The sequence below is a fragment of the Mizuhopecten yessoensis genome, unplaced genomic scaffold (assembly GCF_002113885.1).
Source record: "Mizuhopecten yessoensis strain PY_sf001 unplaced genomic scaffold, ASM211388v2 scaffold6971, whole genome shotgun sequence".
NCBI classification, from domain to species: Eukaryota; Metazoa; Mollusca; class Bivalvia; order Pectinida; family Pectinidae; genus Mizuhopecten; species Mizuhopecten yessoensis.
Window position 1 is genome coordinate 241,267 of NW_018406816.1, and position 16,161 is coordinate 257,427.

The 16,161-nt window shown below is 38.6% G+C and overlaps 1 protein-coding gene across 9 annotated transcripts in view; it reads right to left on the minus strand.

The window, feature by feature from the left end:
- The window catches only part of LOC110452905 (sickle tail protein-like), a 223,951-nt gene that overhangs the window by 124,335 nt on the left and 83,455 nt on the right, over positions 1–16,161 (minus strand). Inside the window, exon 1 of one of the 9 annotated variants that reach the window (XM_021501650.1) lies at positions 5,193–5,264. The exons of the other annotated variants lie outside the window; for them this stretch is intronic. Within the exon in view, the coding sequence (XP_021357325.1) occupies positions 5,193–5,250 (58 nt within the window). The 5' untranslated portion in view covers positions 5,251–5,264. Of the gene's footprint in view, positions 1–5,192; positions 5,265–16,161 lie in introns of those variants that run through there. 9 annotated transcript variants of the gene reach the window in all.

Genomic DNA, 16,161 nt, shown 5'->3' on the forward strand with positions numbered 1-16,161 from the left:
ACCTTACAGCACTATAATGACAAGGATCTGAGGACAGGTTGAATCCCACCTTACAGCACTATAATGACAAGGATCTGAGGACAGGTTGAATCAAACCTTACAGCACTATAATGACAAGGATCTGAGGACAGGTTGAATCACACCTTACAGCACTATAATGACAAAGTCAACTATACGATGTCAACACTACAACACCTTTACCTCGACGGACACTGGACCATGTGTCACATCTGTGGTCTATTCAGACCCTATCCAAGCCAAATCTCAATCTGTCCACTCCTTATAAACCCATTATTCCATTTCCATCAGGAGTTGATTGGCAATATCAGTCTTAAACCTGATCAGGCTCTCAGAACAACAGCGGAGACAACCAGAGGCTAATTCAGTTCCAATCTGTACAATGTTCACCCACTGCATGCATTGCACTCAATTATCTAGTGGGAAGCTTGACCACTGGCTAGTGTAGTGATAGCCAGTGTCCAGTAAAGTGACCTCTAGCTAGCCGACATCTAATTCTACAGAAAGAAATTTTGCCCCAAATACTTCATTACCGAATTGTTATACACACATTTTAATGACTAGTGGAGGCCAACAGCTTCCTGTTAAATGTCTAATTCCATATTTCTGGTTTCAGACTTAATATAGACAGCAAACCTGATGTGTGGGATGAGATTTTTCTGTATCGTATTCAATAGTCAACAAATAATCTACATATACTTGTTGTTTTTTAATTACTTAATATCTCTTAAGGATTATATCCTATAGATACATTCTTCAAACCAAGATGTTAAAATGTTTGATATATTTCCACATATGAGATGAACGTATTTTCATCATAAAACATGCTACATATTTCACAGGTAAAAATGAAATAGTTTCTGTTTTTGTTTCATCTTTAAAATACAACAAAATAACTTGTACAATGTCACAATTTCCTCCATGGTAATTGCGATATGACAACTGCTATAATAAGGCTATACATGCATTATGCCCTTACCTGAAAGCCGGAATCCAAGCAAATTGCCAAAGAAATTCATGAAATATTTCAAAGAATTTTTTTAAAAGAAAACAAAGGAAATTCCAAGAAGTTCTGTAGAGATGCAGGTGGTCTGGCCTGTTGATATTGGTCCAGAGGCTGACAATGGGATCAGGAAGGTCACTTAGTGTGAAATGGCCATAACATACAGTAAATATCCTCAAACAATGATAGCCACTCCCTCCATGCCATACAGTAAATATCCTCAAACAATGATAGCCACTCCCTCCCTACCATACAATAAATATCCTCAAACAATGATAGCCACTCCCTCCATACCATACAGTAAATATCCTCATACAATAATAGCCCTCCATGCCATACAGTAAATATCCTCAAACAATGATAGCCACTCACTCCATACCATACAGTAAATAACCTCAAACAATGATAGCTACTCCCTCCATACCATACAATAAATATCCTCAAACAAAGATAGCCACTCCCTCCACACCATACAGTAAATATCATCAAACAATGATAGCCACCCCCTCCATACCATACAATAAATATCCTAAAACAATGATAGCCCCTCCCTCCATACCATACAATAAATATCCTAAAACAATGATAGCCCCACCCTCCATCCCATACAGAAAATATCCTCAAACAATGATAGCCACTCCCTCCATACCATACAGTAAATATCCTCAAACCAATTGTATTAGTAATGTTTTGATGTTTGTTAGCTTCATTGCAATCGGTAGAGAATGGTGGAGTAGTGTGCCAAACCAAAACGTTTTGGTTACAGAGGGATGGACACCCCGAGTATACCCCTTCAAACGTTCTGCCATAAACAAACACACAGACTGACACACAAAAGAACTCTTCTCTAATATCATTCTAGTTTACTTTCAGGGAGAAATGCAGCACATTTACTACATGAGTTGGCAATTTCCACTAGCTACTTAATACCCAGTGTCATAAAGTGCAGAGGTCCCTTCACATGGTCAAGTCATTAGCACCAACTAGAGTTGACCAGCGGTCACCTCAGCCTTAATGGTGGTCAGTCTGGTCTTATTCTAAAGCTATGACTAGGCAGATGGCAGGTTTATGCATAATATTTCTGAAGATTGGTCAGGTTAACCCCAACCAAGGACAGTCATGTCCACTTTATGTATTAATTTATTGACTGTGTGGTCAACATATCTGAGTCAGTGATGGGTCAGTGCTGCCCTACCTCTGGTCAGTGCTGCCCAGCAGTCTAAATCAGTCACTATTTCATCAGGTCTGTATGTACTGAATATTTAAAAACCCTTTATTCTTTTTAGGAACAAATAAGAAAAGTTGGTCAATATCTTTATTATAGACTAAGACTGGTCAACACAACCTTATATAGACTGGCCTCCGTCTCTAGAATATTGAATTATTTAGAAAAAAAATAACTCTAATAATTTTGATCACTTGGATGTCTGATAAGCTAGTAATAAAATGCAGTTGAGAAATTCTTCATAAAAACTTACGGGGGCCGGTAGTCAGCCTAAACCTTATACTGTACATCTTACTGTGGTCAGTGGCTTTGGTATGTACAGCTGGTCAGTTCCTGGCCAGACTGAACACTGACCCCTGTGAGGTCATGGCTAATACAACATATACATGGGACTCCTATAAGTTTACACCATACCAGCAATAAAGTGTCTGATTTATCATTCTAGATAAGATATGAGACATTTTAACTGGAGATTCCATGTAATTTAATATTTATGTTGGTAACAGGATACCAACAGGTCACAGTGACCATCTCTACATTCAAAACTGGACTCTAGAACCAAGATGCTCCAAACTTTGTAAGCCCTCACAAGCCACCACTAGAATTTTCAAGATCATTTTTTTTTTTAAATGTCTTTAACATTAAGAACACTTTTGGTGTTTCTAGCAATCACTTTAATTGTCTGTAAATGTTGTTTAATATACTTAATTATAATATTTGAAACCTTCCTAATGAAATGCTTCAACTCAATTATAATAGCTGACTTAAAGCTTTGCCGAGTCATCCTCTTGCCATTACCATTGTATGACCCTTTCGGCCTGTTGTTAAAAGCCTTAGCAGCTTCACATCAAGTCACTATAAATCTTTCATTAAGAACATTTTCAAAAATCTTGTAACTAAATTCATTTATATACAGAATGAAACAAAAGTTCAAAAATATCTATATATTCAACAAAATAATTCGGAAATTTATATCAAATGTATCATTAAGTTAACCATGCTTTTGCAAATTGTGGCTGTAGAATAACATAATGTATGATACAATTAATTCATATATCAAATTGAATTCTCAGAGTCATGATTCAATCAGGTATCCTGATATTTCATGTGTATAAAGAAAGTTGATGAATTTACAACTAGTACACTTGATCATCAACTAACTGAACTGTCGGGGGGNAGATCCTGATTCATGGTGTAAATCTCACCAGTGAAAATAACTTGGATCCTTTCTGAAATCTGTTGAAATTGTACAAGATTTGGTAAGAAATGGGTTCTGATGATCTTAACTAATATACTTGAAATCTGAAACCAAATGTTTATAATCAGTTAGTACACAACTGTGTTTCAAATCCATTTCCAGTTAATGAATGCTGATATGGATGACACTACTATATATATAGACTGTCAATGGATTTGTCTTCATATACATGTAATATGATCTGACCAGTATGGAGGCCCAGTTTAGTCAGAGAGTCAAACACATTAGATTTTTGAGCTGGCAGAAAAAAAACATTGACCAGAAACAAAATACAATAATTCCAATGTAAACTTTTAACTCATGTTCATAGCAATTATGAACCATTTAAGAATGCTGACGCCCAGTTATCTTCATTTAGATTTGGTTTATTTAAGTTTGTGTTTTACATCCTATTAACAGCTATGGTCAAGGACGAGCCAGGTTTTGGTGGTGGAGCATAACCATAACCAGAGTACCTAGAGAAAAACCACTGACCTGCTGCCAGACCACCTGCTGAATGCCCCACAAAGGTCTCGAACCTGTGACCCAGTGGTGGAGTGTTAGTGATGGTTGACGGTCAGACGTCTTAACCACTCGGCCATCACAGCTCCTATTTTCGTTTAGACTCAAAGTCTACTTTAGTCAGTCATGTCTCACTCAAGACATATATTTTGTTCTAGAGAGGTTCATAAGGTAAGCAAAAGTGCACTTCTCTGTCTCGGAGGACACCAGTCTATCCAGGGGTTTACTCTCCAACGTACTGTTAACTGCTTTTACGACTGGGTATATTGGAGCTTACACAAGTGAAATGCTTTGATTTTCATTTAATATATTATTTTTTTACCAGGATCACAAACAGTCCAAGGGGTACTCAGTCACTCTCCCCGTTTGTAGCAAAACATAATCCAAAACAACGTGCCCAGGTCCAAAACAATCTGACGATGTACTTCTGTACAATAAAACGCATTTATACACCTGGGCAGAATAAATCTGCCCCTTATGTGGTTGCTATGGAACTCTAAACCTTTATCTGACAGAAGTTCTTCACCTGGAGCAATAAATAACACAGGTTTATTTAATCTGGAAAATATACGAACCTATGTCCAATATAAAAGTTTCTGGCAGTAAAGGAAGTGACACAGAAGTGCATTAGTTATTGACCATCCAAGTCTTCATCAACATGTACACCTCTGTTTTCATCTACAACCATCACACAATGTACAAACTGGAGATCCACATCCTACCAATAAGCCAACTACTTCCTATTTTGGTTTTGGTTTCCCTTTATAACAGAATATTTGACAGTATAACCCCAATATATATTGCCACTTCCCTTGCTGTCAACATAGTTCATGGTCAAATTTTTGCTTTTTCTCAAGGTCAAATTACTGGAGGGCATATCTTTTCTAAATGAAATCGAAATGAAAATGAAACTTATAAATATTTGTGTAGTTCCCATTTTATTCACAATTTTAATCCTTGATCCTGTTCACAACTTTTTTCACTCAATGGATGGAGCCTAGATAATCCAGTCACATTTGCTACGATCAGAAGTATCCTGGATAGTCAATAGAAAAAGATCAATATTTGTCCCCTAAAACACTGGCTACATTGTGGAACTATTAGATATGTTCACTATTGATACTTAACACTGTTTAATCATTATACATGACCTGACAATGTCCAGTAAATCCTATGATTTTACTTACCAAACTGGTACCGACAGTCTCCAGTATAAGGTCGGACACTGATCAGACCCACGTACATGTTTCTCTCATCACAACGTAACTTCGCCAAACATAATATTTCCTTTGAATTGACTCCGTTAATTATATCACGATAACTATATCACGGCTAACAGTTAAAACTTAAGAAATATAAATGACAACGAACAATATCTGAACAATATCTGACGAAGGCTGCTCCACTGTCAATCTTTACGCTCCAATAAATCTCAACAAACTTCATGTCCTTGAACGACCTCTAACTCAAAGCTGCCCACCCGTCCTCCTTCAATTTGTCCTTGTATACATGGGAGGTAAGTTGAAATGATACTTGATGCCTTATTGTGAAATCTTACACCGAGTCCTGACAAGGAATGTTTATGCTATAAAATAGAACACATATATATAATCACCCAGATTTTTTTTTATAATTATATCAAGTCATGACATTTGTAAACATGAACTCTGTACTTTGGCCGGTTTTTGTCGTTAAGTATTCACACTGGACCATTAAACACCATTACGGTATAGTTCATCAAACTATCATCAACACCATTAATGATATCAAAGTTCATCAAACTATCATCAACACCATTAATGATATCAAAGTTCATCAAAACATATGTTTTCTGTGTTAATCACTTAACCCCTATTTACATAGCAGCAAAATCGAAGTAAACATGAGGGTTACATTTTCACAGCTTAATTTTTCAACATCACGAACAATGTGTAGATTCCATCTCTTGATAATGTGTCATATAATTCATCTAAAAACATAAAACACTATCTATAAATATAAATGTCAATTCTACAGAATTTCAACAGAACACATCTTTCAAAATATCTCAGTCAAACAGACTTGAAATCCTCATCATAACAAACCCTTATCAAACATAAGCTCCGTCAAATAAAATGTATGACACATACTGTGGTCTAAGAAACAATATCTGCGACAAACAAGCGAACTCTTCCACCACCATACCCAAATATAAGGGGACCCCTACCGTAGTACCCAAATATAAGGGGACCCCTACCGTAGTACCCAATCTAGGGGGACCCCTACCGTAGTACCCCAATCTAAGGGGACCCCTACAGTAGTACCCCAATCTAAGGGGACCCCTACCGTAGTACCCCAATCTAAGGGGACCCCTACAGTAGTACCCCAATCTAAGGGGACCCCTACCGTAGTACCCCAATCTAAGGGGACCCCTACAGTAGTACCCAAATATAAGGGGACCCCTACCGTAGTACCACGATCTACGGGGACCCCTACAGAAGTACCACAATCTAAGGGGACCCCTACCGTAGTACCACAATCTAAGGGGACCCCTACAGTAGTACCCCAATCTAAGGGGACCCCTACAGTAGTACCCAAATATAAGGGGACCCCTACAGAAGTACCCCAATATAAGGGGACCCCTACCGTAGTACCACGATCTACGGGGACCCCTACAGTAGTACCACAATCTAAGGGGACCCCTACCGTAGTACCACAATCTAGGGGGACCCCTACAGAAGTACCCCAATATAAGGGGACCCCTACCGTAGTACCCCAATCTAGGGGGACCCCTACAGAAGTACCCCAATATAAGGGGACCCCTACAGTAGAACCCCAATCTAAGGGGACCCCCTGCAGTAGTATCCAAAGTTAAGGGGACCCCCTGCAGTAGTACCCCAATCTATGGGGACCCCCTGCAGTAGTATTCAATCTAAGGGGACCCCCTACAGTAGTATCCCAATCTAAGGGGACCCCCTACAGTAGTACCCAAATCTAAGGGGACCCTTCAAGTAGTACCCCAATTAGAGGACCCCCTACAGTAGTACCCCAATCTAAGGGGACCCCCTACACTAGAACCCCAATCTAAGGGGACCCCCTACAGTAGTACCCAAATCTAAGGGGACCCTTCAAGTAGTACCCCAATTAGAGGACCCCCTACAGTAGTACCCCAATCCAAGGGGACCCCCTACAGTAGTACCCCAATCTAAGGGGACCCCTTCAGAAGTAACCCAATCTAAAGGGACCCTTGCAGTAGTGGCCCAATCCCTTGCAGTAGTGGCCCAATCCCTTGCAGTAGCGGCCCAATCCCTTGCAGTAGTGGCCCAATCCCTTGCAGTAGTGGCCCAATCCCTTGCAGTAGTACCCCAATCTAAGGGACCCCCTACAGAAGTTCCCCAATCTAAGGGAATCCCTGCAGTAGTATTCCAATCTAAGGGGATTCCCTACAGTAGTACCCCAATCTAAGGGGACCCCTGCAGTAGAAAACAGAGTAAATATCCCCTACAGTGAAAAGCTGTTAGATCTTGATAAAGTACGGGTGACCTTGAGATATGAACCCTACAGCTATAAGGTAATTAACTCAGGCAGGTTTTTATTTCCAAGTGATGAGAAACCTTGCACAAGCTTAAGCTAGTGTACAACAGAAAAATGCTTGTTTCCAGTTAAAGTGACAGGATTTTGAAATAGCTAGATAACTTGCACTATTTTCAATATATATATAAAAAAAAAAAAGAGAAAATCTGTCCCCTTAAACATGGACTCAGGACATAGTAGGAAAATATTGAATTTAAAAGAAAGCCAAATTAAACACAATACACTATATACATACAACGATAGGGATGCATGCCACCCTTGTTTACTCGTCCGTGTATCTTTTCCTCCCTCCCCTCTTCTCTTTTACTGCCTCAATCATTTTTTTTTCATCTTTCTATGTTTCTCCATCTCTGATCCCATCCTTCCTACCATACCACTCAATCTCCCTCCATGTCCTAATGACAACATTCCCAATTGTGATAATTCACTAATGCTGGTTTAAAAACTGATAACTGATATTTTTTATTTCCTACTATTGGACTTTCAATGTTTTGCATCAAATACTGCATTCATTTCTGTTGTAACACTCCCTAGGTTCTCACTAGATTGAAGACCATCAGTATAAGAAGTTTAAAGCTAGCACACACATCTATAAGATTCTTTTAACACAATGAAATTCTGAGTTTAATTGGTCAGTCTGATTACAATGTGTGTGGGTCATCACATTCTTACATGGTTTTAAGACCTCCCCAGGAACGGAACAAACATGTACAGAAATACATTACTGAATCTTCCCCTACCTGTATATACATGTGTATAATATCATACCTGGAACATTTTCACCTGTAACAGTACTTTGTATATATACACCTACCTGTGATCTAGTTGCAGGTGTTAATCCATTCGATAAAATGGACAAATCAGACGAGCATCTCAATAAGTACACAACATTACTCTCTCGCGGTCACACAGGTGCAAATATTCTCCAGGGCAAAATCAACCTAAACACCCTCCAAGAAAACAAACACACACAAAAAAGAGGAAAATTTGAATCACTGCAAAAAAAAAAATTCTACCTAAGCTTTACACAGACCTCAATATCACAAGTGAGTGCAGACATAAAAATCTCAGTTACATTATATTACCTGTCAACATCTGATATTCTCCTACATGTCTGGGCCCCTTTTTTATTACGTCAATTCATGTCAGAATTACATGGGATATGTCCCCAAGAAAAAAAATCTGAGACTGTGACCATTAAAGATGTCAACACTTGATATTGTAATCCTTGTGTATGTCTGTCTGAACTTTCCCTGTAGATAAGGGATGTTTGTTTTATGTATCTGTGAAGACACTTCTCATCCTATAAAACATATAAACATCTCCCTGAATTTTCCACTATTTCCAGATTCTTGTTTTTCTCAGTTTTACAGGTTGGCTAACAGGTAAAGTATTATCTGCAGGCAAGAGAAGATAACTCCATTCACAGGTGGTCCAAGATGTTAAAACAATCGTTTCACATCCACATTTACAATTTACAAGTACGTAAATTGTTCACAAAACCCTGGAAATAGATTCCAGTGCTTTCTGCTGTTTGAAATTTCAGCCCTGCTCTTCTCAACTGGTTTCTGGATAGAAGATTAAGATTGGGGGTGAAACCCTTAAGGTTTGTTTGTAAAAGATTGGCTAGCACCCCATGAGGTATAGTTACACATATCTCCAACACTTATACCAAGTTCATCATACACAAGAGATAAAGCCGGATAGTTGTAAAATATACCTGAGTCTTAGACCATCTGTATACATGATATGGTGTCACTGGGCAAGAACATGGGGACCATCTCAAAAGTATTTCTTAGGCGTTATTTTGCCTTTTGTAAATTGATAATGCACGTAGGGACCATCTCAAAAATATTTCTTAGAAATATTTTATCTTTTGTAAATTGATAAATTGTCTCTGGAAATGCACAGAGGGACCATATAACATGTATTTAGTACATGGGGTTATCTCAAAACTGTCTATTAGAAAAACTTAACTTTCTGTAGATCTCAAAGTGTTCATCAATTTTTGAATTGATAAATGGGAGCCCGCTAGCTAGGCTAGGGGCATGTGGAAATGTTTGACAACCCTGTGCCAAGCTTTCTCATTAAAATGTAGTTCTTCAAAACATTGAGCTTATTATCAAAGAATAAAGACAACTTCCAAGAAAGATAAAGTATATATATATATATATATACAAACAGATGTCTTTTCACCCTCAACTTGTGGAGATACTGAAGAGATGAATGTAATTACTAATTAGCAATAATCAAACATAAGAAAGGAATGCCGGGTACAGACTTCACCATTCAATTCCAAGATTGAGTTTTAAAGCACATTTTTAGGTAACGAGATAAAACCTCATTGATCAGTCAATTTGTACCAATTTAACCTTTGACCTAGAGGTTTTAACATCAATGTTTTCCCCTTCCTCAGCTTATGTAACTATTCTTCAGGTTTCATCAAAATATCTTCAACAGTTTAGAAGGACAAGATTTTTATCTAAATTTTACACTTATTCGACTTTTAACCTGAGGGTCAAAGTTAAGGTGTCACAATCACAGTGCATCCATGTACCTGCTGGGGTAGATATAGTTTAATTTCATCAATATAGCATTTACAGTCACATAACTATGGCTCAGACAAGATTATGGTAGAACTCGTACTAATACCTTAGATTGTATGTCTCCTTTATTCTTAAGGAAGCCAGACATAAAGAATTCATTTTAATAAGGAACATTAAAAGATGTCTCTTAACACAGGTGGTCTCTTAATGGAGGTGGTCTCTTAACACAGGTGGTCTCTTAATGGAGGTGGTCACATAAACTGGTCGGACTATATATAGACTATCACTGACCCGAGTGAGCCGGAATCTACTGAGGGAAATCACTACACCTTTGTCAAAGCTGCAGGGAAGTTACTGTATGTTTGTAGACAGTGGAACAGCAACAATAAATCTCTGTTATGTACAGAGAGTGGAACAGCAACCATAAATCTCTGCTATGTACAATTTATTGAACATTAATGATTCATAAAGTGTGAAAGTCCTTAACCTATTAAAGCTTTTGTCCAAATGGCTGATACAGTAGATTTCTCTTAATATCACTTCCCATTTGTCAGAGAAAAACATGATATTAACAGAAACATGACATAAACAGAATACATATTTTCTGATGTTTTCAGTCCTCAAATTAAAACCGGAAGTGAACTTAGTCAAATGCCTAAGTGATGTGGCTCTACGAAGAAGATTGATACCTTGTTCTTTACCCTAGTTGAAATATAGATGTAAGTAAATAAGTATAGAAATAAATATAATATTTGTATTTCATTTCAGTATGCAGTTACATTTCATATAGTTAGTAGCAAAATGACGATGAGTACGATTGTAATTATGATTGTTGACTGCAGTAGTGATATAGGCATACAAGTGTTTGGCAGGTATTCTGCATCAAATGCAATTGTAAACATGAGACTTGGTAAATATTTACCTATATCTTGATATATATTCTGTTCTTTCTCTAGTAACATCTTTTTATAGGTTAATTTGCTTAGATATTTGCTGCAAGTGTGTAATCGAAGATAGTACACATGTTATAATTATAGTTGAAAGAATACATCACACTTTGCATTAGAAAAGTTTACAGATGTTAGACTGTCCTAGCTCCCCCAACCACAGGTGAATATCATGTTAACAAGTATGTAAGTCAACCTATTGTTTAACAGTCAGCCAGGTGTAAAAAATACCCTGTTAGGCCGAGGCATTAATTGTTTTCATAATGCGTCCAGGGTGTGACAGAAGGTCCCCAGCTAGGCATTTATCATGAATCATTACCACCATTTAACCTGTATTTTTTTTGTGACAGTGGCCAAAATAAAGTGATATTAAGAGAAATTGACATAAAATCAGGTGATAATAAAAGAATTGAATTGCATAGATTATATAGCAGGAAAAACGGTGCATCAAAAAAACATGATAATAACCGAAAAGTGATATTAACAGACGTGATATTAGGTGAAATGTACTGTATATGATACAAGAGCAATTTAGGGCAGGGGGGGTCAGGGAATGAAAACACACCATAGACCAGTATGGGCTATTAAATACAACTCCTTCTATAATATTTTATATCACCTGACCTCAAAAGATATCGACAATACAGATAATCATCTTTCATATTCACTTATTATAGAGAATAATCATTATGGAACATGAGTGAAAGTGTATACCATGTTTTACCTCAGGTAAGTCTGGGGAAAGGGAAAGTCAGTTAAATTCTAAAATTGTACATGGCTTATGCTAAATTTGATACACAAATGCAGATTCTAGTTTATACTGCTTATTTGTGAGATCTGTTAAACATTAGGGTAAATCAAATCTCAAGCTTAGACTTATTGCAGGACAAATATGGTACTATTGACAGAGTGTATGGTCTTATAAGAAATTGGCAAACGACCAAGAATTGTTTTTAAAGATCAATCATTAATGATCAAACAGCCTAATGGAGTTCTAGTCTAGGAACACAGTTTTCATCCATAATGGCTGCTTAAAGTACATGCTGTTCCTCCAGCGGACGCCAGTCCATCATTGGCACATTCCCCTGAGTGCCATTTCCCATTTATGCATCTAGACAGACTATAGCACAATTACAGTTAAATTTTAGCCAGAGTAACAAAAATGCTTTGGTATACTGAATCAGCAGTCAAGTGTATTACACAAGTCAGACAAGCTGGCATCAATAAATAACATAACATACAATTATTTGATAATAAACAAGCTGGCACCAATAACATGATATGTATTATAAACATATATACTTCATTAAAAACTCCAAAATCAATTTATCAATTCTATATTTCTGAACCATGTCTAAGCTTAATCAACAGAGGTCAATCTTATAATGCATCTGAAGGCATTTCCTAAATATGTTGGCAGATATTAACACATGTTTAAGATGAGTCTGAGGCAATTAAATGACGACACACGATTAGTTATTTTCTGACACAATAAAAGAATGACACAAGAGGCACAGAGGGCCTGTATTGCTCATCTTGATCTTATGCCCAGCAATGGTATGTATGACTAAAGCTTCAGGACCTCAACCATTTCAAAGTTATGGTCCTAGGGCAAGGAGTGGGGCCAGAAACAAGAGTCAATACTAATATCATGGTTGTTTTTGTCTCTTTATGTCCAGAGCAATGGTATACATGGTTATGGGTTTGGGGATCTCAACCGTTTCAAAGTTATGGCTCGGGAATGAAGTCCCTAGTGGTTGGGTCATTTTTTATATTTTGAATGTGTTTGTTTCTTGGTGCTAAGAAATTGTTAACATGGTTATAGGGTAGGGATCTTGATAATGTCCCTCAGACACAGGGGTCAGCCCTTCAACTGATACAGTTTTAATTCCTCAACACCAAAGAATACTCAAAACCAAATATGGCAATATCCGTCACTTTGTTCCAGAGAAAAAATCACTTTAAGCAACTTGACCAAATTACCCCTATTAGGGCCCTGCCCCTCTGCCCCTCTGCCCCTCTGCCCCTCTGCCCCAAAGTTGTGGGGGCACATCCCCCATTTATACAAAATCAAGTCCCCTTTGCCTTCAGATACTCTACACAAAATTTGGTTCAAATCCCTTAATTCATTCATACAAAAGGAGAAGGATTTTAAACATTTTCCCTACATGCATGTTCTCCCATATGGGCCTTGCCCCTCTGCCCCCAGGGGAACCACACCCTCTGTTTATACATATTTGAATTCCCCTTGCCCAATGGTGTTATAGATAAAATTTGGCTCAAATCCTTCCATTTGTACAGAAAGAGAAGAATTTTAAATGATTTACCTAAATTTCCCCTAAGCTCACTTACCCTTCCTGCAGGTGAGCTACAAACAGGTTGTCTGTAAGTTTATGGATGGACATTTTTCTTATATCTATCATCATATTTGTCATTTAAAGTGTTCCTCCTTACCTTAAATGTCTTCTCCTATAAATGTCTTACCATCATGCCAATATGTTTTTGACTTGAGCAAGTCAATCCTAATCACTTACTTTTTAATCACCAAACATCGTCACACTGGTATGTTGACACAAATTACATATCAATTTTGTAATCTATGAACTATGACTTAATCACCTGTCAAACATTGTTATCCCTTTCACCACTGTAGACAATAATGGACTCATCCAGATGAATGTATGGTAGAGTCTACTCAAGTTACCTAGGGGTGAAAGGGTTAAACATGGCCAGTTTATCTACCTTACCTTCCCACTGTTGGTGTAGGATAAACAGCCAATCTGTATACATAGCCACACCAACGTGTTGACACAGAGATGTAATCAGATGCTGAGGTGATCAAACCTGTACCAGTAATAAGTTTATATAATAAATTATCCCAACAGTAAATAAACAAAGCCTGAGAGTCGTTGAGGTGGCTTCTAACGTGCTGGAAGTGTGAAAATCTGACAAATCCCTGATCAAACAAACCTATTTAACTGAATTATGTACCAAGTTAAAGTGTGATAAGTCAACATTTTCATAAAAACAGAGGGACCACACATTTAACGATGAATTGAACTAACACTAAGCCCATACTGAACCCCTAATCCATTGAATACAACAGCCTATCCTGACCCTCTAATCCACTGAATACAACAGCCTATCCTGACCTTCTAATCCACTGACAACAACAGCCTATCCTGACCCTTTAATCCACTGAAAACAACAGCCTATCCTGACCCTCTAATCCACTGAATACAACAGCCTACCCTGCCCTTCTAATCCACTGACAACAACAGCCTATCCTGACCCCCTAATCCACTGACTACAACAGTCCACCCTGACCCCCTAATCCACTGACTACAACAGTCCACCCTGACCCCCTAATCCACTGACTACACCAGTCCATTCTGACCCCCTAATCCACTGAATACAACAGCCTATCCTGACCCTCTAATCCACTGACAACAACAGCCTATCCTGACCCCCTAATCCACTGACTACAACAGCCCACCCTGACCCCCTAATCCACTGACTACAACAGTCCATTCTGACCCCCTAATCCACTGAATACAACAGCCTATCCTGACCCTCTAATCCACTGACAACAACAACCCATCCTGACCCTCTAATCCACTGACTACAACAGCCTATCCTGACCCCCTAATCCACTGACTACAACAGCCCATCCTAACCCTCAAATCCACTGACAACAACAGCCTATCCTGACCCTCTAATCCACTGACAACAACAGTCCATCCTGACCATCTAATCCACTGACTACAACAGCCCATCCTGACCCCCCAAATCCACTGACTACAACAGCCCACCCTGACCCCCTAATCCACTGACAACAACAGCCCATCCTGACCATCTAATCCACTGACTACAAAAGCCCATCCTGACCCCCCAAATCCACTGACTACAACAGCCCACCCTGACCCCCTACTCCACTGACTACAACAGCCCATCCTGACCCCCTAATCCACTGACTACAACAGCCCATCCTGACCCCCTCATCCACTGACTACAGCAGCCCATTCTGACCCACTAATACACTGACTACAACAACCAATTCTGACCCCATAATCCACTGACTACAACAGGCCACCCTGACCCCCTAATCCACTGACTACAACAGCCCATCCTGACCCCCTAATCCACTGACTACAACAGCCCAACCTGACCCCTAATCCACTGACTACAACAGCCCATTCTGACCCCCTAATCCACTGACTACAACAGCCCACCCTGGCCCCCTAATCCACTGACTACAACAGCCCACCCTGACCCCGTAATCCACTACCAAACAATTGTCTTCCACATGTCAATATCCCACCACATCCCAATGCTCTAATGCATATGTGGATCAACTCCTCTACAAAACTACTGACTCCAGATACAACTCATGTGTCTAACAGACACTTGTAAGAAGACTGGTGTACATGGTAGAACCCACACAGAAGCATGTGCCATTAGACCATGGATTGCTAACACAGACTGGTCTGTGACCTTGTATTGATTTTTCAGTGCTGTTCTCAAAAGTTTTCTTGCTAAAGCTTAACCTACATACTTTGTTTACAGCAGACTCGGTCATGGAATCCTACAGCCCGTATACCATTGTTTGTATTCTGTAAGCTGCACTACATTAATATCACATTGCGTTGCCCTCCTTAGTATTACTTTACCTTGGTGTTGCCAAGTAAGTTCAAATACAGTAAGTTATGTGGTTATTAACTTGTTTAACATATATTGTGTGGTAATGTGTGTATGTTTCCCCAAAAAGATGATATCCGAGAGGTTTTCTGAAAAAAGTCAATAAAGACTTGGTCTGGTTATAATTAAGAAGAAAGTTCTGATAATCTTGCAGATATTCGGAGGGGCTTTATTTTAACTTGTATGGTATGATGACACTTCTAGCCACAGGTATCTCATCAGCAACATGTGTCTGTGTTTTATCAATGACATAGTCACTTGCTGGCACAGCAGTCTCATAATGGTACACCATACAGGTATACAGCATGTCAAGTACAACACTTCTTACAGTTAAAACACTTGTAGTAGAAAGAGTGTCAAATAAAGAAGGGTCACAGAATAAGGAGGGCATC